Source organism: Mobula hypostoma, chromosome 19, assembly GCF_963921235.1.
Source record: "Mobula hypostoma chromosome 19, sMobHyp1.1, whole genome shotgun sequence".
NCBI lineage: Eukaryota > Metazoa > Chordata > Chondrichthyes > Myliobatiformes > Myliobatidae > Mobula > Mobula hypostoma.
Window position 1 is genome coordinate 27,898,262 of NC_086115.1, and position 21,487 is coordinate 27,919,748.

Sequence of the window (21,487 nt, forward strand, 5' to 3'; positions counted from 1 at the left end):
AAAAGACACAGAACCTTAAATTACCACTCCACCAGCTTCAAGAACATCTAGTTCAACCATTCATTTCTTGAAACAGTCTGCACAGTGCTAATCACTACTTCAGTAAAGCAACACTGCAATGACTTTGACCACTTTACATAACTGTGGATGATTTTCTTTGTTCCAGTTGTGTTCTTCTTTGTAAAAAATTGTGCTGTGCAAAATTTATATTTAGCTTATGTGATTCTTGTGAGTATTGTGTATGTGATGCTTATATGCCTGTAATGCTGCTCCAAGTGAGTTTTTCATTGCACCTGCAGAGACATGTACTTGTGCATAATGACAATAAACTCGACTTTTTCTTCTGCCTGACATGCTGATATCCTCCAGCATCCCGTGTTGCTAGGAAAATTATTCAATGATTAATTATTCCCAGGTTGCTAGCGCGTGTTTATTCCTCTAATAGAAAAGAGAATTCGTGCATTGCTGTTTGCAGGGAATGGCCGCGGCATGTCCTAAAACAGAAATCACTTCATTGGCTGTCAGCATGTGGAGGGCAGGACCTGTAGAGAAGCACGTGGGAGGGGGAGGGGGAGGGGGAGGGGGAGGGGGCGGGTGCCGTCGTTTGACGTCACGAAGCAGCCCTCATGACGTCAGCAGCCGGCCAGCCCCTGGATTGGGACACGTGACGCCGACTGGGTTTATTACTTTGTTGCTGATCTCGAGTGGCGGGTGAAGATTGCATTCGGCCGAGTGATGGGGAGTAATACCACGCTGAAAGGTAACGGCAGGGGAGGCCCGCTCTCTTTCTATTTTACTGCGTGCAAGCAGACGCTCGCTTGAGCCGGATCCTATGTGGTCTGCAAAGCAGCTAGGACTCGCCCTGTTTCAGGCAGATCCGCCGCCCTCCCGTTTCGGCAGCGTGAACTCCTGATACGCTTCTGCTGCACGGCTCGGGAAGGACATCTGAAGGAGTCCTTTGATTGATTAGTGTGCGTCGGTACGCACTGGTCGCTGGCCTTGGCGGCTGCTGTGACACAGCACTTGCATTTAGGTTGATCATGTAATAGTGTCAGTAGAAAGGTCAATGTCACGAAGCTGCTGAGGAATGCCAGAACAATGTCAAGTGCTCTGGCTGCAGACCCTGCAGTTCCAGAACTGATTTAAATAGTCTTTCGAGCGACACTCAACAGCTTATTGCAAGCTGTTTGCCCTCTGAAGTTACATAACGACGCTGACCTTGCGGTCAAAGATCACATTGCCTGAAACGAACGACCTCCCGTTCTCCTCACAGAAGTACCTGGTGGACTTCGCACTGTGTACTTGCTACACAGGGCAGTAACGGTTTAGGCCAGTGTGGTTAAAGTCTGCTGGTTTTGTTGAACGATTGCGTATATGTTCAAAGTGCCTTAAAGCTGTTAATTTGCTTTCGGCTTCGCGTAGCCGGTGTTGTAATGAGACTATTTATCAGCTTTCTTTTTACCGTTTATTTTGTGTCGCGCTAAGCTCGTATCCGCATAGTTCGACTCCATTTTATTCGCCCTGGTTCAGTCCCTTCCCACCTGCATCCGTGACACTTCACATGCTCTCGATCTCCTCAGTAACCTTCAATTCCCTGGCGCTGATCGCCTCATTTTCACCATGGATATCCAGACCCTATACACTTCTACCCCCCCCCCCCAAGAAGGCCTTAAAAGCTCTCGGCTTCTTCCTTGACAACAGACTGCAGAAGTTCCCCTCTCGCATTGACCCCAGCTAAGCCTGCCTTTTCGTTGGCTACGTGGAACAGACCGCGTTTCAAGCCTTCCTTGGTAATGCTTTCTGCACTATATTGATGTCTGCATTGCTGCTGCTTCATTCGCCCAGTTTCATCAACTTTGCTTCCAACTTCCTCCCTGCCCTTTAATTCCCACGGTATATTTCTGACTCCTCTCTCCCGTTTCTGATCTCTCTGTCTCCATCCAGGAGACAAACTATCTGCCAATATCTTTTATAAACATACTGATTCCCACCGCTATCTTAACTAGACTGCTTCCTACCCTGTCTGCTGTAAAAATGCTATTCCATTTTCTCGGTTCCTTTGCCTCTGCTGCATCTGTTCCCAGGAAGAAGGTTTCCTTTCCAGGATATCACAGATGTTCTCCTTCAGAGAATGGGATTTCCTTTCCTGCACCACAGGTGCTGCCATCACCTGCATCTCCATCATTTTCAGGTCATCCAAGCTTGCGCATCTTCCCATCCACCTTAACAGTCCTTCTCTTGTCCTCGCCTACCACCCCATGAGCCTCTGTATCCAACACATTATTCTCCACAACTTCCGCCATTTTCAACAGGACCAACCACCAAACACATCTTTACCTCCCTTGCCCTCCCCCCCCACCACCATTCTGCTTTCTGCAGGGATCATTCCCTCCGTGATTCCACTCATCCCTCCCTGTTAATTTCCCTCCTGGCACTTACCCCTGCGAGCAGAAGAAGTGCTGCATCTACCCATTCACCTCCTCCATTCAGAGCCCCCAGGTCCTTCCAGATCAGGCAGTATTTTATCTGCAAATCTATTGGGGTCTTCTACTGTATCCGGTGCTCCTCTGTATTAGTGAGACGTGATGTAGATTGGGAACCATTTTGTCGACATGTCTGTTCCATCTGCAAAAAGGCAGGGTTTCCTGGTGGCCAACTATTTTAATTCCTATCCCCATTTTCATTATGACATGTCGGTCTGCGGCCTCCTCTTCTGCCAAGATGAGGCCACTCTCAGGTTGGAGCAGTGACACATTATATTCCTTATGGGTTGCCTCCAACCTGATGGTATGAACATCATTTCTTCAACTTCCAGCAATTTTCCCCCCTCTTCCTTCCCTTTCAATTCCCACTCTGGTTTCTTCTTACCTCTCCTCACTTGCCTATTACCTCTTTCTGGTGCCACTCCTCCTTTCTGCCATGGTCCACTCTTCTCTCCAATTGGATTCCTTCTTCTCCAGCCCTTTACCTTTTCCACCTATCACCTCCCAGCATTTCACTTCATCCCCACTCCCATCCACCTGGCTTCACCTATCACCTTCTAGCTTGTCCTTCTTTGCCTTCCCCCTCCTCCTCCTTATTTTGGAATCTTCCCCCTTTTCCAGTCCTGAAGAAAGGTCTTGTCCTAAAACGTTGTCTGTATTTATTTCTATAGACACTGCCTGACCTGTTGAGTTCCTCCAGCGTTTTGTACGTGTTGCTATGGATTTCCAGCTTCTGTGAATCTTCTGTGTTTTCTTTTTCTCCTTTTTCCTGTGTAAATTAAGTTTGAATTCCCACATTAGCAGGGCACATGTGAATTTTCATATATTGGATTATCTCACATTTGCATAATCTTTCAGCTCCAGATACTTAAAAGTTATTAATTAATTCATGAAATCTCCCCTCTGCAGTATAGTCAAATAATAGGTGGTATATATTGAAATATCTACACAGATTAAATTTTGAGTAATATGGACTATTGTATGGAAGTATTCATTTTCATTCATGGTATTAAGTATTATTGTTAGCTGCATTAATGAATGAATTTCTACCTTGTTAATGCTACAATATCGAGCACTCTTTCCCTACATCTTATAACAAAAAAGTAACTCAGTGAATCAATTGTAAGCTCATTTATTTTACTTGCAGCAAAGGAAGACAACCGCACGAGAGCCAGTGATAGCTTCGAGGAAAAAACAGACGGCGTAGTCACTGCTTTTGTACACAACTGTTAGCTACTGCGCGTCAGTTTAAGGTCAGGGCGCATACTGTTTGCCTGCTTCATCAGTGTACCTGGCATTCTTCCAGCAATTGAATCTGCTGGTCTGCAGTTTGTTAAGCACTCGGGGACCATCGGCAAGAACACTAGTAGTAAAGCGCACTGGTACAATACAGGTTTTATTTTCTTACAGCCAAAAACACCATTTTGTTACTACAAGTAAAGTATGTTTCCACATGCCCCATAGTCAATGCTTAGTCAAACCACATGTTTTCTATTCCTGGCCGTATTAATACGGGCTCGATGAGCATTATGTGATACATTAGATCTTATTTTGCTGTAGCCACTGTGCTGCTCGCTTCATCCTTGGCTTCACTCTGGCTCCATCCCAGGTTTTCTCCAGCTTTATATTTGCCTTTGCTTCTAAAGTTAAAATGGTTTCTGAGCACCCTTTGATCAATAGTAAATGACCTTGGCTTAATAGGTAATAGAAAAATACAGGCCTTCTTTTGTGTGTAGACTACCTGACACCCCGGATTAATTAATGATGATTTGGGGGGGGGGAGTATATTCATGACCATTTATTATGTATCTGTATGGCAGCCGCTCTCTCTCCCACCGCTGTCTGTGTCGCCTGCCGCGCCGGCAGCTTGTGTGTGCTTAGAAAACAGTCGGCGGCAGTTAACCGCCCGCTGTGCATAAGCACCTACCACCCTGCACTGAAGACCACTAGGGCCCCACTTACATCATCAGACACAGTATAAACACACAGAGTACTCGGGTAAGTAACACCTGTAGCAGGGCTGAGACTGTTTGCTGCTGTAGTTCAAAATGCTTTCCAAGAAAAGAAAAGTTGACATCGAAGATCAGATAGTCAATGATAATTAGAAAGATTGTTTTTTCTTCTGTGAGGTCAACGGCAAACCTGTGTGTCTGATATGCTTGCAACAAGTGGCTGTGGCAAAAGAGTACAATATCAAACGACACTACGAGACGTCACACGGAGAAAAATATGACAAGTACGCAGGACAACTCAGAACGCAAAAGGTAAATGAGCTTGAAGCAGCTCTGAAAAACCAGCAATCAGTGTTCACCAAAAGTTGGGAGATTCATGATGGAGCTGTCAAGGCCAGCTAAATTATTGCCAACAAAATAGCTGCTGCGTCGAAGCCATACTCAGAGGGGGAATTCATCAAAGCATGCATGCTGATGGCGGCTGAGCTGGTGTGCCCTGAGAAGACACAGGCTTTTGGTAATATCAGCTTGTCAAGAAATACTGTGGCAGAGAGAATCGGGGACCTTGCAGGAGATTTGAACAGTCAACTAAAAGACAAAGTGAAGTCATTCATTTCCTTCTCTATTGCAATTGATGAGAGCACCGACGTGACTGATGTAGCTCAATTGGGAATATTTATTTGTGGTGTTGATGCATCTTTGACCGTCACCGAGGAGTTTGTGGAGATGGTGCCCATGACAAACACCACAATGGCGAACGACGTTTTCTCCAGCCTCGTCGAGGCCTTGGACAGACTGGGGGTTGACTGGAGTCACGCTGTCAGTGTAGCAACAGATGGCGCACCGTCCATGGTTGGGGAAAAGGCGGGTGTTGTTGTGAAACTCAGAGAAAGTTGAGACAGGGAATCCAGAACAGGGATTCTGGAATTTTCATTGTATTATACACCAAGAGGCGTTATGTAGCTGGAGCCTGAAAATGGACATTGTCATGGATGTAGTAACCAAAACGGTTAATTTTATTAGAGCCAAAGGACTCAACCACCGGCAATTTGACACTTTTGTCTGAAAGTAATTTTGGACACAGCCTACCCTACCACACTGAAGTCCGCTGGTTGAGTAGAGGGGTTGTGCTCAAATGTTTTTTTTCAATTACGTGCGGAAATTGGACTATTCATGACCAAGAAAGGAGGGCCAGTGGCAGAGTTGGATGACCCAGACTGGCTTCATGATCTTGCATTTTTGGTCGATGTAACAGAGCACTTAAATATGCTTAATGTTAACATGCAAGGCCACCACAAACTTGTTAGGGAATACTACGACAGCATTCGTGCCTTTCAAATTAAATTAGGCCTGTGGGAGATGCAACTTTCCCGGAGCAACCGAGCTCGTTTCCCCTCTTTGCAGTCTGTGCGTGTCACTCATGGGAATAACAACAACATGGACAGGTACAAGGACAAAATATCACAGCTGAAAAGTGAAGTTCAAAATCGTTTCCAAGTCTTCACTCAGCTCGAGAAGGAATTCTCACTATTTTGCTCGCCATTTGCCGTCAACGCAGCATCAGATGTGCCGGAGGAACTCCAAATGGAACTAATTGAAATTCAATGTAACTCGGCTTTGAAATATAAATTTGTGGGTCTGGACTCCTTCTATCAGTACCTGGGACCAACGTACCCCAAGATGACAGACTTTGCCTCAAAATCCTTTGCATGTTCGGGACAACGTATCTCTGTGAGCAGGCGTTCTCCATAATGACCATTAGCAAATCCAGACTGCGCTCGCAGCTGACACACAAACATCTAAATGACATCATGAAAATCACAACTGCCCAGAAACTGGTCCCTGATGTTGACAGGCTGGTTAAAGCCAAGAGATGTCAGGTGTCTGGAAGCAGCAAGTGAAAAATGAGTGACACTGTTCGATGCACTGCGACATGTAAGCAAAATGCATTATGAAATATTGAGTGTCATAATATTGTGATTCATTCATCTTCTGACTATTCTATTGTAAATATGATCATTTCAATAAAAATTAGAGGCTAACTGTGTTCATTGTCTGAGTTTGATTGCTGGAAGCAGGCTAATAAAAATTAGGTGCAGTTGTGTAGCCTACATTTACAATTTGTTTCATTAGGTCTACATTTGTGTCTGCTAATGTTCGATTTCAAATAGTTTATTAATGGAAAGGGTGTGGCTCCCAAAACAATCTTAGCCAAAATAGCATCGTTTTTTCTCTCTCTCATCACAACTTTCTTGTAGCCTACCACTGTAGGTTAATACCAATCATAAAAATAATGCTTGCTAGGCAATCTTCTTCATAAGAAATGAAATTCGTAAAGTGAAACACTTTGTAGTTATAGCAGAGACTGAGACACATGAGAGCAGGTTAAAAAAAACGAAGGCAATGAAAGCTGTGGGAACATGCGCGCGCACAACTGATCCGGCCCGCATGAAGTTGCATTTTGCCCAATCTGGCCCGTGATCTAAAATGAGTTTGACACCCCTGAATTAATCATACATTAACTCAAGCTGTCAGTCATCCACATTTTTGCTAAAAGCGTATTACACAGAGGTACACTCTCGAAGGTGTGAAGAATCTCCAGTCAGTCAATTTATTTGATTCTCATAATTATTAACAAACAGTACAGTAGGTTTTTATGCCTGATTTATATGTTAACCTTGGCTCAGTATAAGTACTCTTGTCTCAGAGCTTAAGCCTGGATAAACAGGTGGCCCAAGAAATAGATACTGGGAAAATCTGCAATATCCAGGATGTTGCCAGTTTTAGAGGGCTTGTTCTATAAGAAGAGATTGGACAAACTTGGGTTGTTTTACCTGGAATGGCACTGGCAGAAGGGAGATGTGATGAAAGTTCATAAGAACTATAATGGGTTGGCTGGTATATTTATCCCAGTATTGAAATGAATGCACTGAAGGTAAGAGGAGGAAGTTCAAAGGAGATGTCTGGGACAGGGTGCTTGAAATGGAGAATGCTGGGTGTCTGGACTGTGCTGCCGGTGGTGCTGGAGACTCATACATTGGAAGCATTTAAGAGGCTCTCGAGGCACATGAATATGTAGAGAACACAACGTCGTGGACTACTTGAGGCTAGATTTAAAGATTAGCTTTATTTATCACATGTACATTGAAACGTACAGTGAAATGCATCATGTTGTGTCAAATCAAAACAGCTGGGGGTAGCCCGCAAGCATCATTAAGTGCCCACACTAACCGTAACCTGTACGTCTTCGGACTGTGGGAGCAACTTGGAGACCGGTATGGTCACAGGGAGAACATGCAAACAAACAGAGGCGGGAATTGAACTCTGATCACGTCGTGCTGCAAAACATTGCACTAACTGCCGTGCAACCATGACACCCAGGTGTCATTATTTTAATTGGTTTGGTATATAATATCGTGGGAAGAAGGGCTTTTCTGTACTCTTCAGTGTTGTATTCCCATTAACTCCTGTGAATACATGGTCCATGATGGCTCAAAGAGAAGGAGGAGCTTACAGGCCTGTCCCACCTGCAGTAGAGTATCTGTGTCTCAAAGTGGCTTCATCGGTCACTCTGGAACCTACAGCATCAGAGTGGAAAGGAGTTGCTCTTGATTCAAACTGGCCAGGTAAGAAGGTGATGAGTGCCATTTCAGTGTGTGTAAAGAGAGCAACTTCGGTTGCAATCTTTTGGATGAGGCATTAATTGTTGAATGGTGCCATAACGACTCAACATCAGCAAAACCAAAGAGCTGATTACTGACTGCAGGAGGAATTGGGAAAATCCTCATTAGGGAGGTTGGAGATAGAGCGGATCGGTAACTTTAAGTTCATTGGCATTACCATATCAGAGAATCTGTTCTGGGACCAGCACGTAGCTGCCATGTCAAAGAAGGCACAGCAGCGCCTCTACTTTTTTAGAAGTTTGCGCAGATTTGGCATGTTATCTAAAACTTTGACGAACTTCCATAGATGCACAGTGGAGATTATCTTGACTGGTTGCACCATGGCCTGGTATGGAAACACCAATACTCAGTAGTAGAAAAGTTGACGGAAAGGGCTGGATACAGCCCAGTCCATCACAGGCAAAGACCTCCCCACCATTGAGCACATTTATAAGGAGCGCTGCTAGAAGAAAGCAGCATCCATCATCAAGTACCCCCATAATCCTGGCCATGTTTTCTTCTCACTACTACCATCAGGAACGAGGTACAGGAGCCGTAGGTTCCACACCACCAGGTTCAGGAACAGTTATTACCCTGCAACCATCAGGCTGCTGAACTAGAGTGGATAACACTGCGAAGCAAAACCTAACATCATGAATGGCGTTGATGCTTCACTCTCAGACAAGCTCAATGCCTCTTATGCAGGCTTTAAAAGGGAGAATAAAACTACCTGTATGTGAATCCCTGCAGCATCCAGTGTTGTAGTGATCTCCGCCTCAGAGGCTGACGTCATCACATCTTTCAAGAGGGTGAACCCTTGCAAGGTGTCAGGTTGGGGCTCAAAGCTTGTGCCACCCAACTGGTGAGAGTATTCAAGGACATCTTTAGTCTGCAGTTGGAGATTCCCACCTTCAAAAGGGTGACAATCTTGCCAGTGCCCAAGAAGAGCAGGGTGAGCAACCTCAATGTCAATCGCTCAGTGGCACTCTCATCTATTGTGAGGTGCTTTCAGAGGTTGGTCATGGCTAGAATTAACTCACCTAAGTGACTTTGACCATTGGTGCAACAGAGGGTGGTCTGAGCGTCTCAGAATCTACTGATCTTCTGTGATTGTCGCAAACAACAGTCTCTAGAGTTTATAGAGAATGATGCGGGAAAACAAAAAAAAAGTCCAGTGAGCGGCAGTTCTGTTAGAGAAAGAAGATGTGGACCACATTCTGTGGGTCGGACTGGTACGAGCTGACAGGATGTCAAATAACCAGGCTTATCGACAGTGGTGTGCAGAAGAGTAGCTCTGAATGCACAACATGTGAAAACCTTGAAGTGGATGTGCTACAGCTGCAGAAGACGGCAAACATCCACTCTGTGACCACTTTATTTGCTATAGGAGGTACCTAATAAAGTGGCCGCTAAGGGTGAAACATACACATTGTGCAACCTTCAGTGTAAGTAATAGTTTAGCTTAGGTTTACGTTATGGAAAAAGTTTGACATTATTGTGCTGTTTCCTGCATTGTTTAAAAGTAAATAATTATGTTCACTTTCTGAACTAATGTAGTAAAGTGCCTATTTAGCTTTAACAAAAGATTTTTCTCTGATTTCTTTCCTTGAACAGAATGGGTTGCAGGCATTTCGCTGGCGGTTGGAGCTGCTGCTGTTGGTTATGTGGCGTACAGAACTTTATATGCAAGAGACAAAGGCTGCAAGTCATTGGTTAACCTAGACATCCAGAAGGATACGCCTAAAGTAGTTCATGCATTTGATATTGAAGATCTGGGAGACAAGGCTGTGTATTGTAGATGCTGGCGATCTAAACAAGTAAGAGTGCCACTTCTGTTGCATCACTTTATGTCCTGGAGAGTTGGGAGTGTACGGGGTCACGGGATAAAACTTATGGATCTATGTGGAAAAGAGGAAATGTGTGGGATGGTCTTCCAAAATAGATCTTAGCAGTGAATTGGATAAGTAGCTGAAAGCTTTGAATAGGTTTATGATAAATTCAGACATATATATGTAATACCATAGAATATTGGGACCCATGTGCACCAGAATAACTTTTGTCAATTGTGTACATTCCGATGTTACTATTACCTTGAATGCATGCTTTGTTTTCAGCTTTAATTGTTTTATTTTCAATTTTTAAGGAGGTGGGTCAGCTTTTTGATTCTGAACAAATTGTGTTGGGGGGGGAAACTATCTTGTGTAAAGTTGGCAAACCACCCCCCCGCCCCCCTCCCCAAGAAGTAAAGCACTGTGGTATGCTGTAGGACAGCATGGTACCGACGCAGGGGTGGCATGATGGAGCGCCAGCTGCTGCTTCCCTAGGTTCCATCCCAACCTTGGTGTTGTCTGTGTGGAGTCTGCATGTTCTCCCTGTGGGTATCGCCCAAGTGCTGTTGTTTCCCCTCACATTCCAAACATGTGGTTTTCAGGTCAATCGGCTGGCATATAGCATGGGGGGGGGGAGGGGTTGTAGGAAGAGAATTGGGCAGGAGTTAATTAGCACTGTTCTGAGAGTCACTCTAGACTCAGTGGGCCCAATGGCCTCTTGTGCTGCAAACCAATATGTTCATTAGTTCAAGTAATTTGCTGTCTCATTCTTTGCCAAGTAGTGCATTATCTGTTTTAATATGAGCAAGTGTTGCTGTTTCTGCAATTGTTTTGATATCTGTCTGAAAATCAAATTTCAGTTAGTGAATAAAGAAGCTTTTTCCTCATCAATGGATCAGGCATCAAAAAATTTGGAGAAACACAAAACATCTTTTCTGCCCATCCAAATTACAGAATGCCAGATTTGCTTAATTAATATCTGCCTGCAAATCAGAGCAAATATGTCCAACACGAAGGAAAAGATGCCAAGCTATTAACACTGACAGGAAGTTGAGTTTCAAGGTCATGTTCCAGGGCTTGCCTTAACTATCAGTGTTCTGAGCTGTGAGTGGGTGCACAAGAAAATTACAGCAGGAGTAGGCTAGTCAGCTCCTCAAGCCTGTCCCACCATTCAGCATGATCAACGATGACTTTGCTGGCTCCAAATTCTCTTCTGTACCAATTCCACATAACCCTCAGTTCATCTACCTTTTTTTAAAAATCTTTCTTCACGAATGCATTTAATGATCTAGTCCCCACTACTCTGGGGGTGGGGGGGGGGGAAGGAGTGAGTTTCAGAGATTCATGACCCTCTGAGAGGAGAAATTTCCAGAACAAGAAAAATAGGTAATGGAATTGTCTACCGAGTAAGCCAAGGCTTGCTGAAATCAGAGACCAAGAAGTGATAGATGAATGTGACGAGATCATGTTAGGCAATAGTATTTTAAACAACCTCAAGTTGGTGATGGATGACAGTCTCCGTCCAAGGATGTGGCTCAGGCTTAGTTGACTTTTGAGTTGGTAGGGATGCTTTTGGAGACAGAGAGGGGAGCTAGATGACAGGTTAGGGTTTAGGGACAGGGATGTGGAAGAGGTAGAGGTCAGGCCTCCACTCTTGTGTTCTGTGTTCAACATCCTGTGATGTTGATGGGTGATGAAGGACATCTGCATTCCAGGCCTCCACTCCTTGCTCAAAGGCCAGCAACCAGGAGCCTCTGGTTTGAGAGGCCTGGAATTCGGGTTCCCTTCATTGGCTAGTTCGGGTTGGGGGTGGGGGGGTTCAATACCGAAGATCAGAGCCTGACAGTCGATCGGTAGTCCAGTAGTTGAAGCCCGATGGAGGAAGTCTGGAGGAGCTTTGTTTATGTGGGTGGATGGGAGGGAGAAAAGGGCTTGTTTTGCTGTTGTTTTGTTACTGCTTGGGTTTTGTGTTATAATGGTTAGCAGCGAAATGTGTGGTGACACTTGCGGGCTGCCTCAGCACATCCCTGAGTTCTTGTTGGTGCTCCTGCAAATGGCACATTTCACAATATGTTTTGAGGTATGTGTGAGAAATAAGTCTTAAATCTGAATTGAATATCATGTGAAAGTCAGGCCAACAGTGTATTGAAGTAAGCGGCTCGAGCGGTAAATTAATAATTTGATAAGTATTGATCTGAGAATGAGAGAGAGCGAGGCCACGTAAAAAGGGTGGAAATGGGATGTTTTCCTGACAGAGGGGATATATGGAGCAAAAGTAACCTTGGATCAAACGTGCTATCAAGGTGTGATCAGTCCTGTTAAGTCCAATGCAGAGGGAGAAAGATTAATTGTTTATAAATGGAAGGTTATGGTACTTGTAGTAATTAGCTCATAAAGGAAACAGAAAGTTGCAGCTTGATTCAGCTATCGTTGTATCCAACATTCTTCATCTTGAAACCACGGGGTGTGGCATTGGTCATCACAGAAGGTCACTGAAAATGATTCTTCATGTTGGAGGTATGAGGAAAAAGCAGAAGATGGTCGTTTGAAACTTCCATCTGATCTGGAATTTTCCAAGTATCCATTAACTTCCTGGTCGTCATCACTATTAGCCAGCCATTCCTTGTGTTTGTCTTCAGATAAATATTCCTACTTTGATTTACTACAGGTTGAGCTTTGACCAGTGACCAATCTGGACATCAGAAGTTTGAGAGGAGGAGATTTCACTCAGGATACTGCTTGAGTAGAAAAAGGCAGCAGCGGATCACGGCAGCGTAAATTGAGCTCTGACCAGTGACGATTGGCATTTGGGAGTGATTAGCAAGAGCAAATTAAAGGAATGCAGGGGCAAGTGCAGCAGCCATCGTCTTAGTGGAAAGAGTCAGGGAGGTCACGCTTTAGCTCTTTGAGGCATCAGTCAGGGAAAGCAAAAATGAAAGCTCTGGGTCAAATTTTATTTTCCCTTCTCACTTTTATATCTGCTCAGCTAGGACAGTAGGGATGCGAGGCAGGGTAGTTGAATGCTCCTTTTGCAGGATGTGGGAAGGCAGGGAGATCTCCAGTGCCCCTGATAACCACTGTGAGAAGTGCATCCGGCTACGGCTTCTAACAATCTCTGTTGAGTTGGAGCTGGAACTGGATAAACTCTGGATATTTCACAAGGCTGAGCAGGTGATAGATAGGACATATAAAGAGGTAGTTACACCCAAGGTGCAGGACACAGGAAACTGGGTGACAGGAAGGAGAAAGAGGTTAAAGAGCCAATGCAGAATACCCTGTGGTCACCCCCCTCAATAACAGGTACTATTTCTGGGAGTGGGTGGCCAACCACACAGAGGAAAGTTACAGTAGTCGGGTCTCTGACACTGAGTCTCTCTCTGTGACTCGGAAGGGAAGGGAAGGGGTGGGTGGGAGAAGAGGTATGCTATGGTGATAGGGGATTCATTTGTTAGGGAGATTTTGTCGGCGAGAACGAGATTCCTGGATACTATGTTGTCTCCCGGGTGCCAAGGTCCTGAATATCTTGGATCAAGTCCTCAGCATTCTTAAATGAATAGCCAGAAGTTGTGATTCATGTAGGTACCAATGACATGGGTAAGATGAGCGACGAGGTTCTGCATAGGGAGTTAGGTGTTAAACAAAAGGGCAGGACCGCCAGGGTTGTGATTTCAGGATTGCTACCCATGCCGTGTTCTAGTGAGGCAAGAACTAGGAAGATTATACAGTTCAACATGTGGCTGAGGAGTTGGTGTAGGAAGGAGGGCATAAGATTTTTGGATCATTGGGCTCTCTTCCAGGGAAGGTGGGACCTGTACAGAAGGGATGGTTTGCACCTGAACAGGAGGGGGACTAATATCCTAGCAGGGAGATTTGTTAATGTTGCACGATGGGGTTTAATCTAGAGTTACAGGGGGATGGGAACCAGAGTGCCAGAGCAATTAGTGGAGAGGTTGTGGAGGCAGATATTGGTAAGACCTCAGACAGAGTCAGGAATCAAACGGATGAACATGGTGCAACTGGTGTCTTGAGCTGCGTGTATTTCGATGCAGGAAGTATCGTAGGAAAGGCAGATGAGCCCAGAGCATGGGTCAAAACCTGGAATGATGTTGTAGCCATTAGTGATACCTGGCTGCAGGAGGGGCAGGACTGGCAGCTCGATATTCTAGGGTTTCGTTATTTTGGACCGGGAGCATGAGGGATTAAAGGAGGGATGGCATTACTACTCAGGGAAAATGTCACAGCAGTGCTCAGGACAGATTGGAGAACTCGACTGGTGAGGCTTTATGGGTGGAAGTGAGAAATAAGAAAAGTATGACCATGTTAATGGGGCTATATTATAGACCACCTAACAGTCCTAGAGATTTAAAGGAACAAATCTGTGAAGAGATCGCAGACTGTTGCAAGGAACAAGGTTGTTATTGTAGGTGATTTTAACTTTCCACATATTTACTGGAAATTCCATACTGTAAAAGGACTAGATGGGATAGAGTTTGTCAAATGTGTTCAGGAACGTTCCCTTCAGTACGTAGAAGTCCCAATGAGAGAGCCTGCAGTACCGGATCTGTTATTAGGGAATGAGACAGGGCAGGTGACAGAGGTTTGTTTAGGGGAACACTTTGCATCCTGTGACCGCAATGTCATTAGTTTCAAATTAAATATACAAAAAGATAGGTCTAGTCTGCCGGTTGAGATTCTAAATTGGAGAAAGGCCAATTTTGATGGTATCAGAAATGATCTGGCAAGTGTGGATTGGGACATGCTGTTTTCTGGCAAAGTTGTACTTGGAAAGTGGGAGACTTCAAAAACTAAATTTCAGGAGCACAAAGCTCATATGTGCCTGTCAGAATAAAAGGTAAACACAACAAGTGTGGGAACCTTAGTCTTCAAGAGATATTGTGGCCCTGGTTAAATTTTTTTTTTAAAGTGCATAGCAGGTGTAGACAGGTAGGAACAAAGGAGGTGCTTGTGGAGTACAAGAAATAGAAGAGAACACTTGAGAAAGAAATCAGGAAGGCTAAAGAAGGCATGAAGTTGCTGTAGCAGACAAAGTGAAGGAAAATCCTAAGGGATTCCACAGATGAAAGCAAAAGGATTGCAAGGGACAAAATTGGTCGTTTTGAAGACCAGAATGGTAATCCATGTGTGGAGCCAAAACAGATGGGGGAGATCTTAAATGTATTCTTTGCATTTGTATTTACTCGGGAGACAGATACAGAATCAAAAGAAGTGAGGCAAAGTGGCATCAACTTCATGGACCCTGTACAGATTACAGAGGAGGAGGTGTTTGCTACCCTGAGGCAAATCAGGGTGGATAAATCCCGAAGGCCTAACAAGGTGTTCCCTTGGACCTTACATGAGGCAAGTGCAGAAATTACCAGGATCTGAGCAGAGATATTTAAATCATCCTTAGTGATGGGAGAGGTACCAGAGGATTGGAGGATAGCCGAAGTTGTCCAACTTTTTAAGAAAGACTCTTAAGCATAACCCAGGAAATTTTAGGCCGGTGAGTCTGACATTTTGTGGGCAAGTTATTGGAAGGAATCCTAAGGGACCGGACATACAGTAAAATATTTGGATAGACATAGACTGATTAAGGATGGTCAGCATGGTTTCATGTGTGGTAGATCATGTCTAAACAATCTTCTAGAGTTTTTCAAAGAGGTTACTGGGAAAGTGGATGAAGCCAAGGCAATGGATGTTGTCTACATGGATTTTGATAAGGCATTTGACAAGGTCCTGCATGGGAGGCTGGTCAAGAAGGTTCAGTAGTGTGGTATTCAAGATGAGGTAGTAAATTGGATTAGACATTGGCTTTGTGGGAGAAGCTAGAGAGCAGGAGTAGAGGATTACCTCTCTGACTGGAGGCCTATGACTAGTCGTGTTCCATAGGGATTGGTGCTGGGTCCTTTGTTAAATGTCATTTATATAAATGATTTGGATGATAATATGGTTAACTGGAGCAGCAAATCTGCGAATGACACCAAAATTGGGTGTGTCATGGACACTGAGAAAGGCTTGCAGAAGGATCTGTATCAGCTGGAAAAAATGCGCTGAAAAATGGCAGATGGAATTTAATAGAGACAAGTGCAAGGTTTTGCATTTCACGAGGACCAACCAGGGTAGGTCTTACAGGGTGAGTGGTAGGGCACTGAGGAGTGTGGTAGACCAAGAGAATCTGGGAATACAGGTACATAATACATTGAAAGTGGCGTCGCAGGTAGATAGGTTCGTAAAGAAAGCTTTTAGCACATTGGCCTTCATAAATCAATGTACTGAGTACCGAAGATGTGATATTAGGTTGAATTTGTATTAGACATTGCTGAGGCCCAATTTGGAGTATTGTATGCGGTTTTGGTCACCTACCTACAGGAGAGATGTAAACAGGGTTGAAAGAGTGCAGAGAAAACATACAAGAACATTGCTGGGTCTGGAGGACCCAAGTAATAAGGAAGATTGAATAGGTTAGTACTGTATTCTTCAGAACGTAGAAATTCGGAGGCGACTTGATAGAGGTGTACAAAATTATGAGGGCTATAGATAGGGTAAATGCAAGCAGGCTTTTTTCCACTGAGGCTGGGTGGGACTAAAACCAGAGATCATGGGTTAAGGGTGAAAAGCGAGAAGTTTAAGGGGAATACAAGGGGAAACCTCTTCACTCAGAGGGTCATGAGAGTATAGAATGAGCTGCCAGCACAAGTGGTGCATGTGAGCTCAATTTCAACAAAGTCTGGATAGGTACATGGCTTGTAGGGATATGGAGGGCTCTGTGTTCCCGGTGCAGGCTGATGAGAGTAGGCAATTTAAATGGTTTCGTCATGGACTAGATGGGCTGAAGAGCCTGTACTGTGATGTACTTCTCTGACTTCTTGTTTGACCCTTTCATTTATTGATTTTGTTGATGTTTTATTACACTTGTCTCTATTATTTGCCACTCAATGTGTTTATTCCAGCTTTTTATGCACTTTGAATTACTTGCCTTTGTTGATTTCACCTATTATAAAATATTATATTCAAGAATTAAAACTAAGTTAAAGAATTCCTTGAACTTATTTCACTTTTCTCTTACTTTATTTCCATATCTTAATGACATTTGTCATATTTTTTCTTCCAGGAACCTTTGTGTTTTCTCTCTCTTAAATTGTCTTATGATTAATTTGTTCATGCATCTAAATTAACAATATCGGTGCATCCAACCTAATGCAGTCAAACCCCCTCCCATTATCCTGTCACTGTATTGCACTGTAAACACTTTAAAACACTTTTATAATGCTATTTACATTGTAAATACATCATGCTGGTATTTATTTATGCACATTTTATTCCATTATCTGTTCTGTAATCTCTAACTTTGTATTATAAGCTTTTATATTTTTATTTAATTCTTTATCCTTTATAATTGTTGAATGTTGTTGCTTTTTGTTGCAGACCACGTCCTAACAACACACTGCAGTAAATTCCTAATACATATATGGTCAATGTATCCTTGATTGGATCATTGCTTGCCCTGTCAATGCCTGTAGATGTCAAGTATTACTGTCTTCTTGACGTTAAGCCTTTCATTTAAAAAGATACATTTGTCTTCCATTTGAAGGACTAGCCTTCCCTCTCCCAGAAGCAGATTAATTTACATTCAATTTCTTTAAAGCTAACTGGCACTAGCTCTTTGGAATTTCCAAATTCAAAATTTTGTCTCATCTTTCTTGTTGTGTTGTGTTCTGTTTTTGTACACGTTGTCTGGGTGTCTGCCTTATTAAACAGTAGTGTACAACAAGATGTGCATCACCTCACAAAACTGTTTCAGGTGAAAATTGCGGTATTACTGGCTTAACATTAAAATTTGTGTTAATTGTATTTATTAATTCTATGAGCAAATTTTACCATAGACTGAATGAATGTGACCCACTTATAAAGATGCCCTGCAGTATAATACAGTAGTCTTGCAGCTGATAGTTGGAATGCTGACCATTCAGTGAAGACATACAGAGACTACACAGTTTTTTCTCATGATATTCAAATATAGCTTAACTATCAGAAAAGGCAGTGGTCCTAACACCAATCCTCATGAGGTACCAATATTAGTCGTAGTCTGATCACTCGAGTCAAGTGTGATGTTCTAAAGGATTGTCTATTGGTGCCTTAATGGAGAACATGACTTGGTTTACCATTGGAATGCTGATGGACCTCGTAGTCCATGACAGATCAAGTAGCTACAACATGTATGTTTTTCACCTATATAATTAAAAAATATATAGTCATAGTCATACTTTATTGATCCCAGGGGAAATTGGTTTTTGTTACAGTTGCACCATAAATAATAAATAGTAATAGAACCATAAATAGTTAAATAGTAATATGTAAATTATGCCAGTAAATTATATAGTGGAAGTGCTTGTGCACCAGTTGCATTATCTTCTTACAACTGTTTTAATGAAGAACTTAGTTATATTTTATGAAAGTAAGGAACTCAGTATATTCCATAGAAAGCTAAAGATATTTCTGTTTTGTATTTCAGTTCCCAATGTGTGATGGTTCTCACACTAAACACAATGAAGAAACAGGAGACAATGTAGGACCTTTGATAATCAAAAGAAGAGAAGTCTGATTCAAGGATGATTTTAAAATTTGCAAATGTGCTTTAATGCACATGTTAATTGCTGCACACCACCCTGCTGGTCTAAAATGAAATAGATGTATACTGTGTGGTGCAGGCTTTAATTTTCCGCACTGTATGACTTTGGAAACACTAATGTTGGGTAACGTCATTGAAGGTGTTCTTTAAAATGTCGGTGTTTGGTAATTCCTTTCTGTGTATGTAAAGTAACATATTGAAGTGATGCAATGTGAAATAAATTTCTTCAGATTGTAGTTTTAAAAAAACTTATTTTGATCAATTTATCAAGATCAAATGAATAAAAGATTAGAAGTTGTTTGAAATCTGACTATTCAAGCTTCAGTCAAATAATATTTTCCCTCAGTTGGATATGAAGATACAAATTCTTTTTCTTCAAGGTTCCAAACTTTTCCATTTACTTTCATTTTGGGGTATGGGGAAGCATGGGAAAGAAGGGGACTGGAAAAGACTTTGCTGTGCAGCAGGCCTGTTCCAGAAAAAGAAGTTTTCATTCATACAGTGGCCATCATATTGCTGTCAAGAAGTATTATGAACTGCGGTCACTGCTGCAATGTGGGAAATGAGGCAGACAATATCTACCCAAGTTCCTGAAGAGAGTAATGTAATTATCTACACGAGAAAGTCAGCAGTTGCTGGAAATCCAAAGCAATACACACGTAATGTTGGAGGAATTCAAAAGGTCAGGCAGCATTTATGGAAAGGAGTAAACAGTTGACGTTTCGGGCCATGACCCTTCTTCAGGACTGATCAGGAGGGGGAAGATGCCAGAATAAAAAGGTGGGAGGAGGGGAAAGAGGCTAGCTGGAAGATGAAAGGTGTGACCTTCCACCGTTCAGCTAGTCTCTTTCTTCTTACCCCCCCGGCCACCTTTTTATTCTGAAATCCCTTCTTTCTCAGTCCTGATAAATGGTCTCGGCCGGAAAAGTTGACTGTTTACTCATTTCCACAGATGCTGCTTGACCTGCTGAGTTCCTCCAGTGTTTTGAATATAATCATCTGTTCTGACTTTGAAGAAATATGAGCCTTGCACACAAGAGTGACTATCTTGCTCTTCAGAATTGTATTAAGGTCTTAAATGTCAAAGCTGAAAAGGAGATTTGGTCTTAGATGAAATGTGAATTGAAAGATTGCACTGCCAACAATGCAACACTCCCTTTAGTACTGCATTGGAATGTCAGCATAACCATTTTTTAAACTGAAGACTGGGACTTGTATTTGAAATTTGCATTGGATATGAATACCATCAAGTGGGGCAAAGTTCACATGAGTCGATAGGTTTGCATAAACATTTTCCTTATATATTCTGTCCTCTTCTGTACTCTCTTTTCACCTATGACTTCGTTCCTGTACATGGTTCAAACCCCATAATCAAGTTCGCAGACGACACCACGGTGGTTGGTCTGATCAGAGGAGATGACGAGACTGCCTACAGGGACGAGGTTCAGCACCTGGCTGCGTGGTCTGCCGATAACAATCTGGCCCTTCACACCCAGAAGACCAAGGAGATCATTGTAGACTTCAGGCATGCCAGGAGTCACACTTGCATCCCCATTTACATCAACGGAACTGTAGTGGAGCGTGTATCAAGCTTCAAATTCCCTGCTGTCCACATTTCCGAGGATCTCACCTGGTCCCTGAACTCCTCCATCCTGATCAAAACGGCGCAACGGTGCCTTTATTTCCTGCGGAGCATGAAGAAAGCTCACCTCTGTCCCAGGATACTGACGGACTTTTACCACTGTACCATTGAGAGCATACTCACCAAATGTATCTCAGTGTGGTATGGCAATTGTCCCGTATCGGACCGCAAAGCACTCCAGTGTGTGGCGAAAACTGCCCAGCGGATTATTGGCACCCAATTGCCCACCATTGAGAACATCTACCATAAACACTGCCTGGGCAGGGCGAAAAGCATTATGAGGGATGCATCTCACCCTAACCATGGACTTTTTACTCTCCTCCCATCCGGTAGGCGCTACAGGAGCCTCTGTTCCCACACCAGCAGGGACAGGAAGAGCTTCTTCCCTGAGGCTGTGACACTGCTGAACCTCACATCACAGCGCTAAGCAGTATTGCACCCATATTGTACTGTCTCAGTACTTTTATATTTGTGTGCTGTAGCACTTCCTTTTATTCGCAGTTATTTTGTAAATAACACTTCTTTGCATTTCTGGTCAGATGCTAAACGCATTTCATTGGCTTTGTATCTGTACTCGGCATAATGACAAAGTTGAATCTAATCTAATATAATCAATGTTATCTGTTACAGAGTTCTCTAAAGTAATTCAATTATATTCTCTGTTAGGTCTTGAGATTAAATGTTCTAACTTAGAAATTAGCATTTAATGTTTCAATGATATTGCTCGGTGTGCCTATTCAGAATAATTGAACTTTGCAACAATTGCTGCCTTACACTATGCATTGGTTTATTTGCATTTTGCTTAATCAGTGCATTTAAATAAAAACAATTTAGTATTCAGTATCCATTACTTGCGTGCTTTGATAAATAATTTTTGTTAGTGTAGATGTATATGAAATTTTTTTTGAAAGTTATTTAGTCCTGTATAGATATATTTAAAGATGTTCTGAAAAGCTTTATGGCCAGTGAATTCCTTTTGGTAGTGCAGTAGTTGTAGGTTTGCATTTTGATATCTTAATAAATTGTAAAAGGTATATTCTGTGTATTTTGTATTCAGTCAAATGTAATGCAACCTACATTTTCATGGTAATCTAAAGAAAGTCAGTTCTTTTTCTAGGGGCAACTAGATGGTAAGGTAGATCTTGTACACTGCTGAGGTAGATGGCATGAGGGTCTTTAAGAATACTATAAAATTGATTTTAATTGTTTTAATCTTGTTTGAGTTTACATCACATTGGAATAGTTTTTTGTTTGTTTTGGGAACTTGCACAAAGTGCTCAATATTACTTC

General features: G+C 42.8%; 1 protein-coding gene across 1 annotated transcript; it reads left to right on the forward strand.

Moving 5' to 3' along the window:
• Positions 1-612: 612 nt before the first annotated feature.
• cisd1 (CDGSH iron sulfur domain 1) lies at positions 613-19,773 on the forward strand. Its single transcript, XM_063071593.1, has 3 exons — positions 613-760; positions 9,712-9,914; positions 18,439-19,773. Exons 1-3 carry the CDS (start codon positions 736-738, stop codon positions 18,526-18,528), a joined length of 318 nt encoding a protein of 105 aa, XP_062927663.1. The 5' UTR covers positions 613-735; the 3' UTR covers positions 18,529-19,773.
• Positions 19,774-21,487: the final 1,714 nt, after the last annotated feature.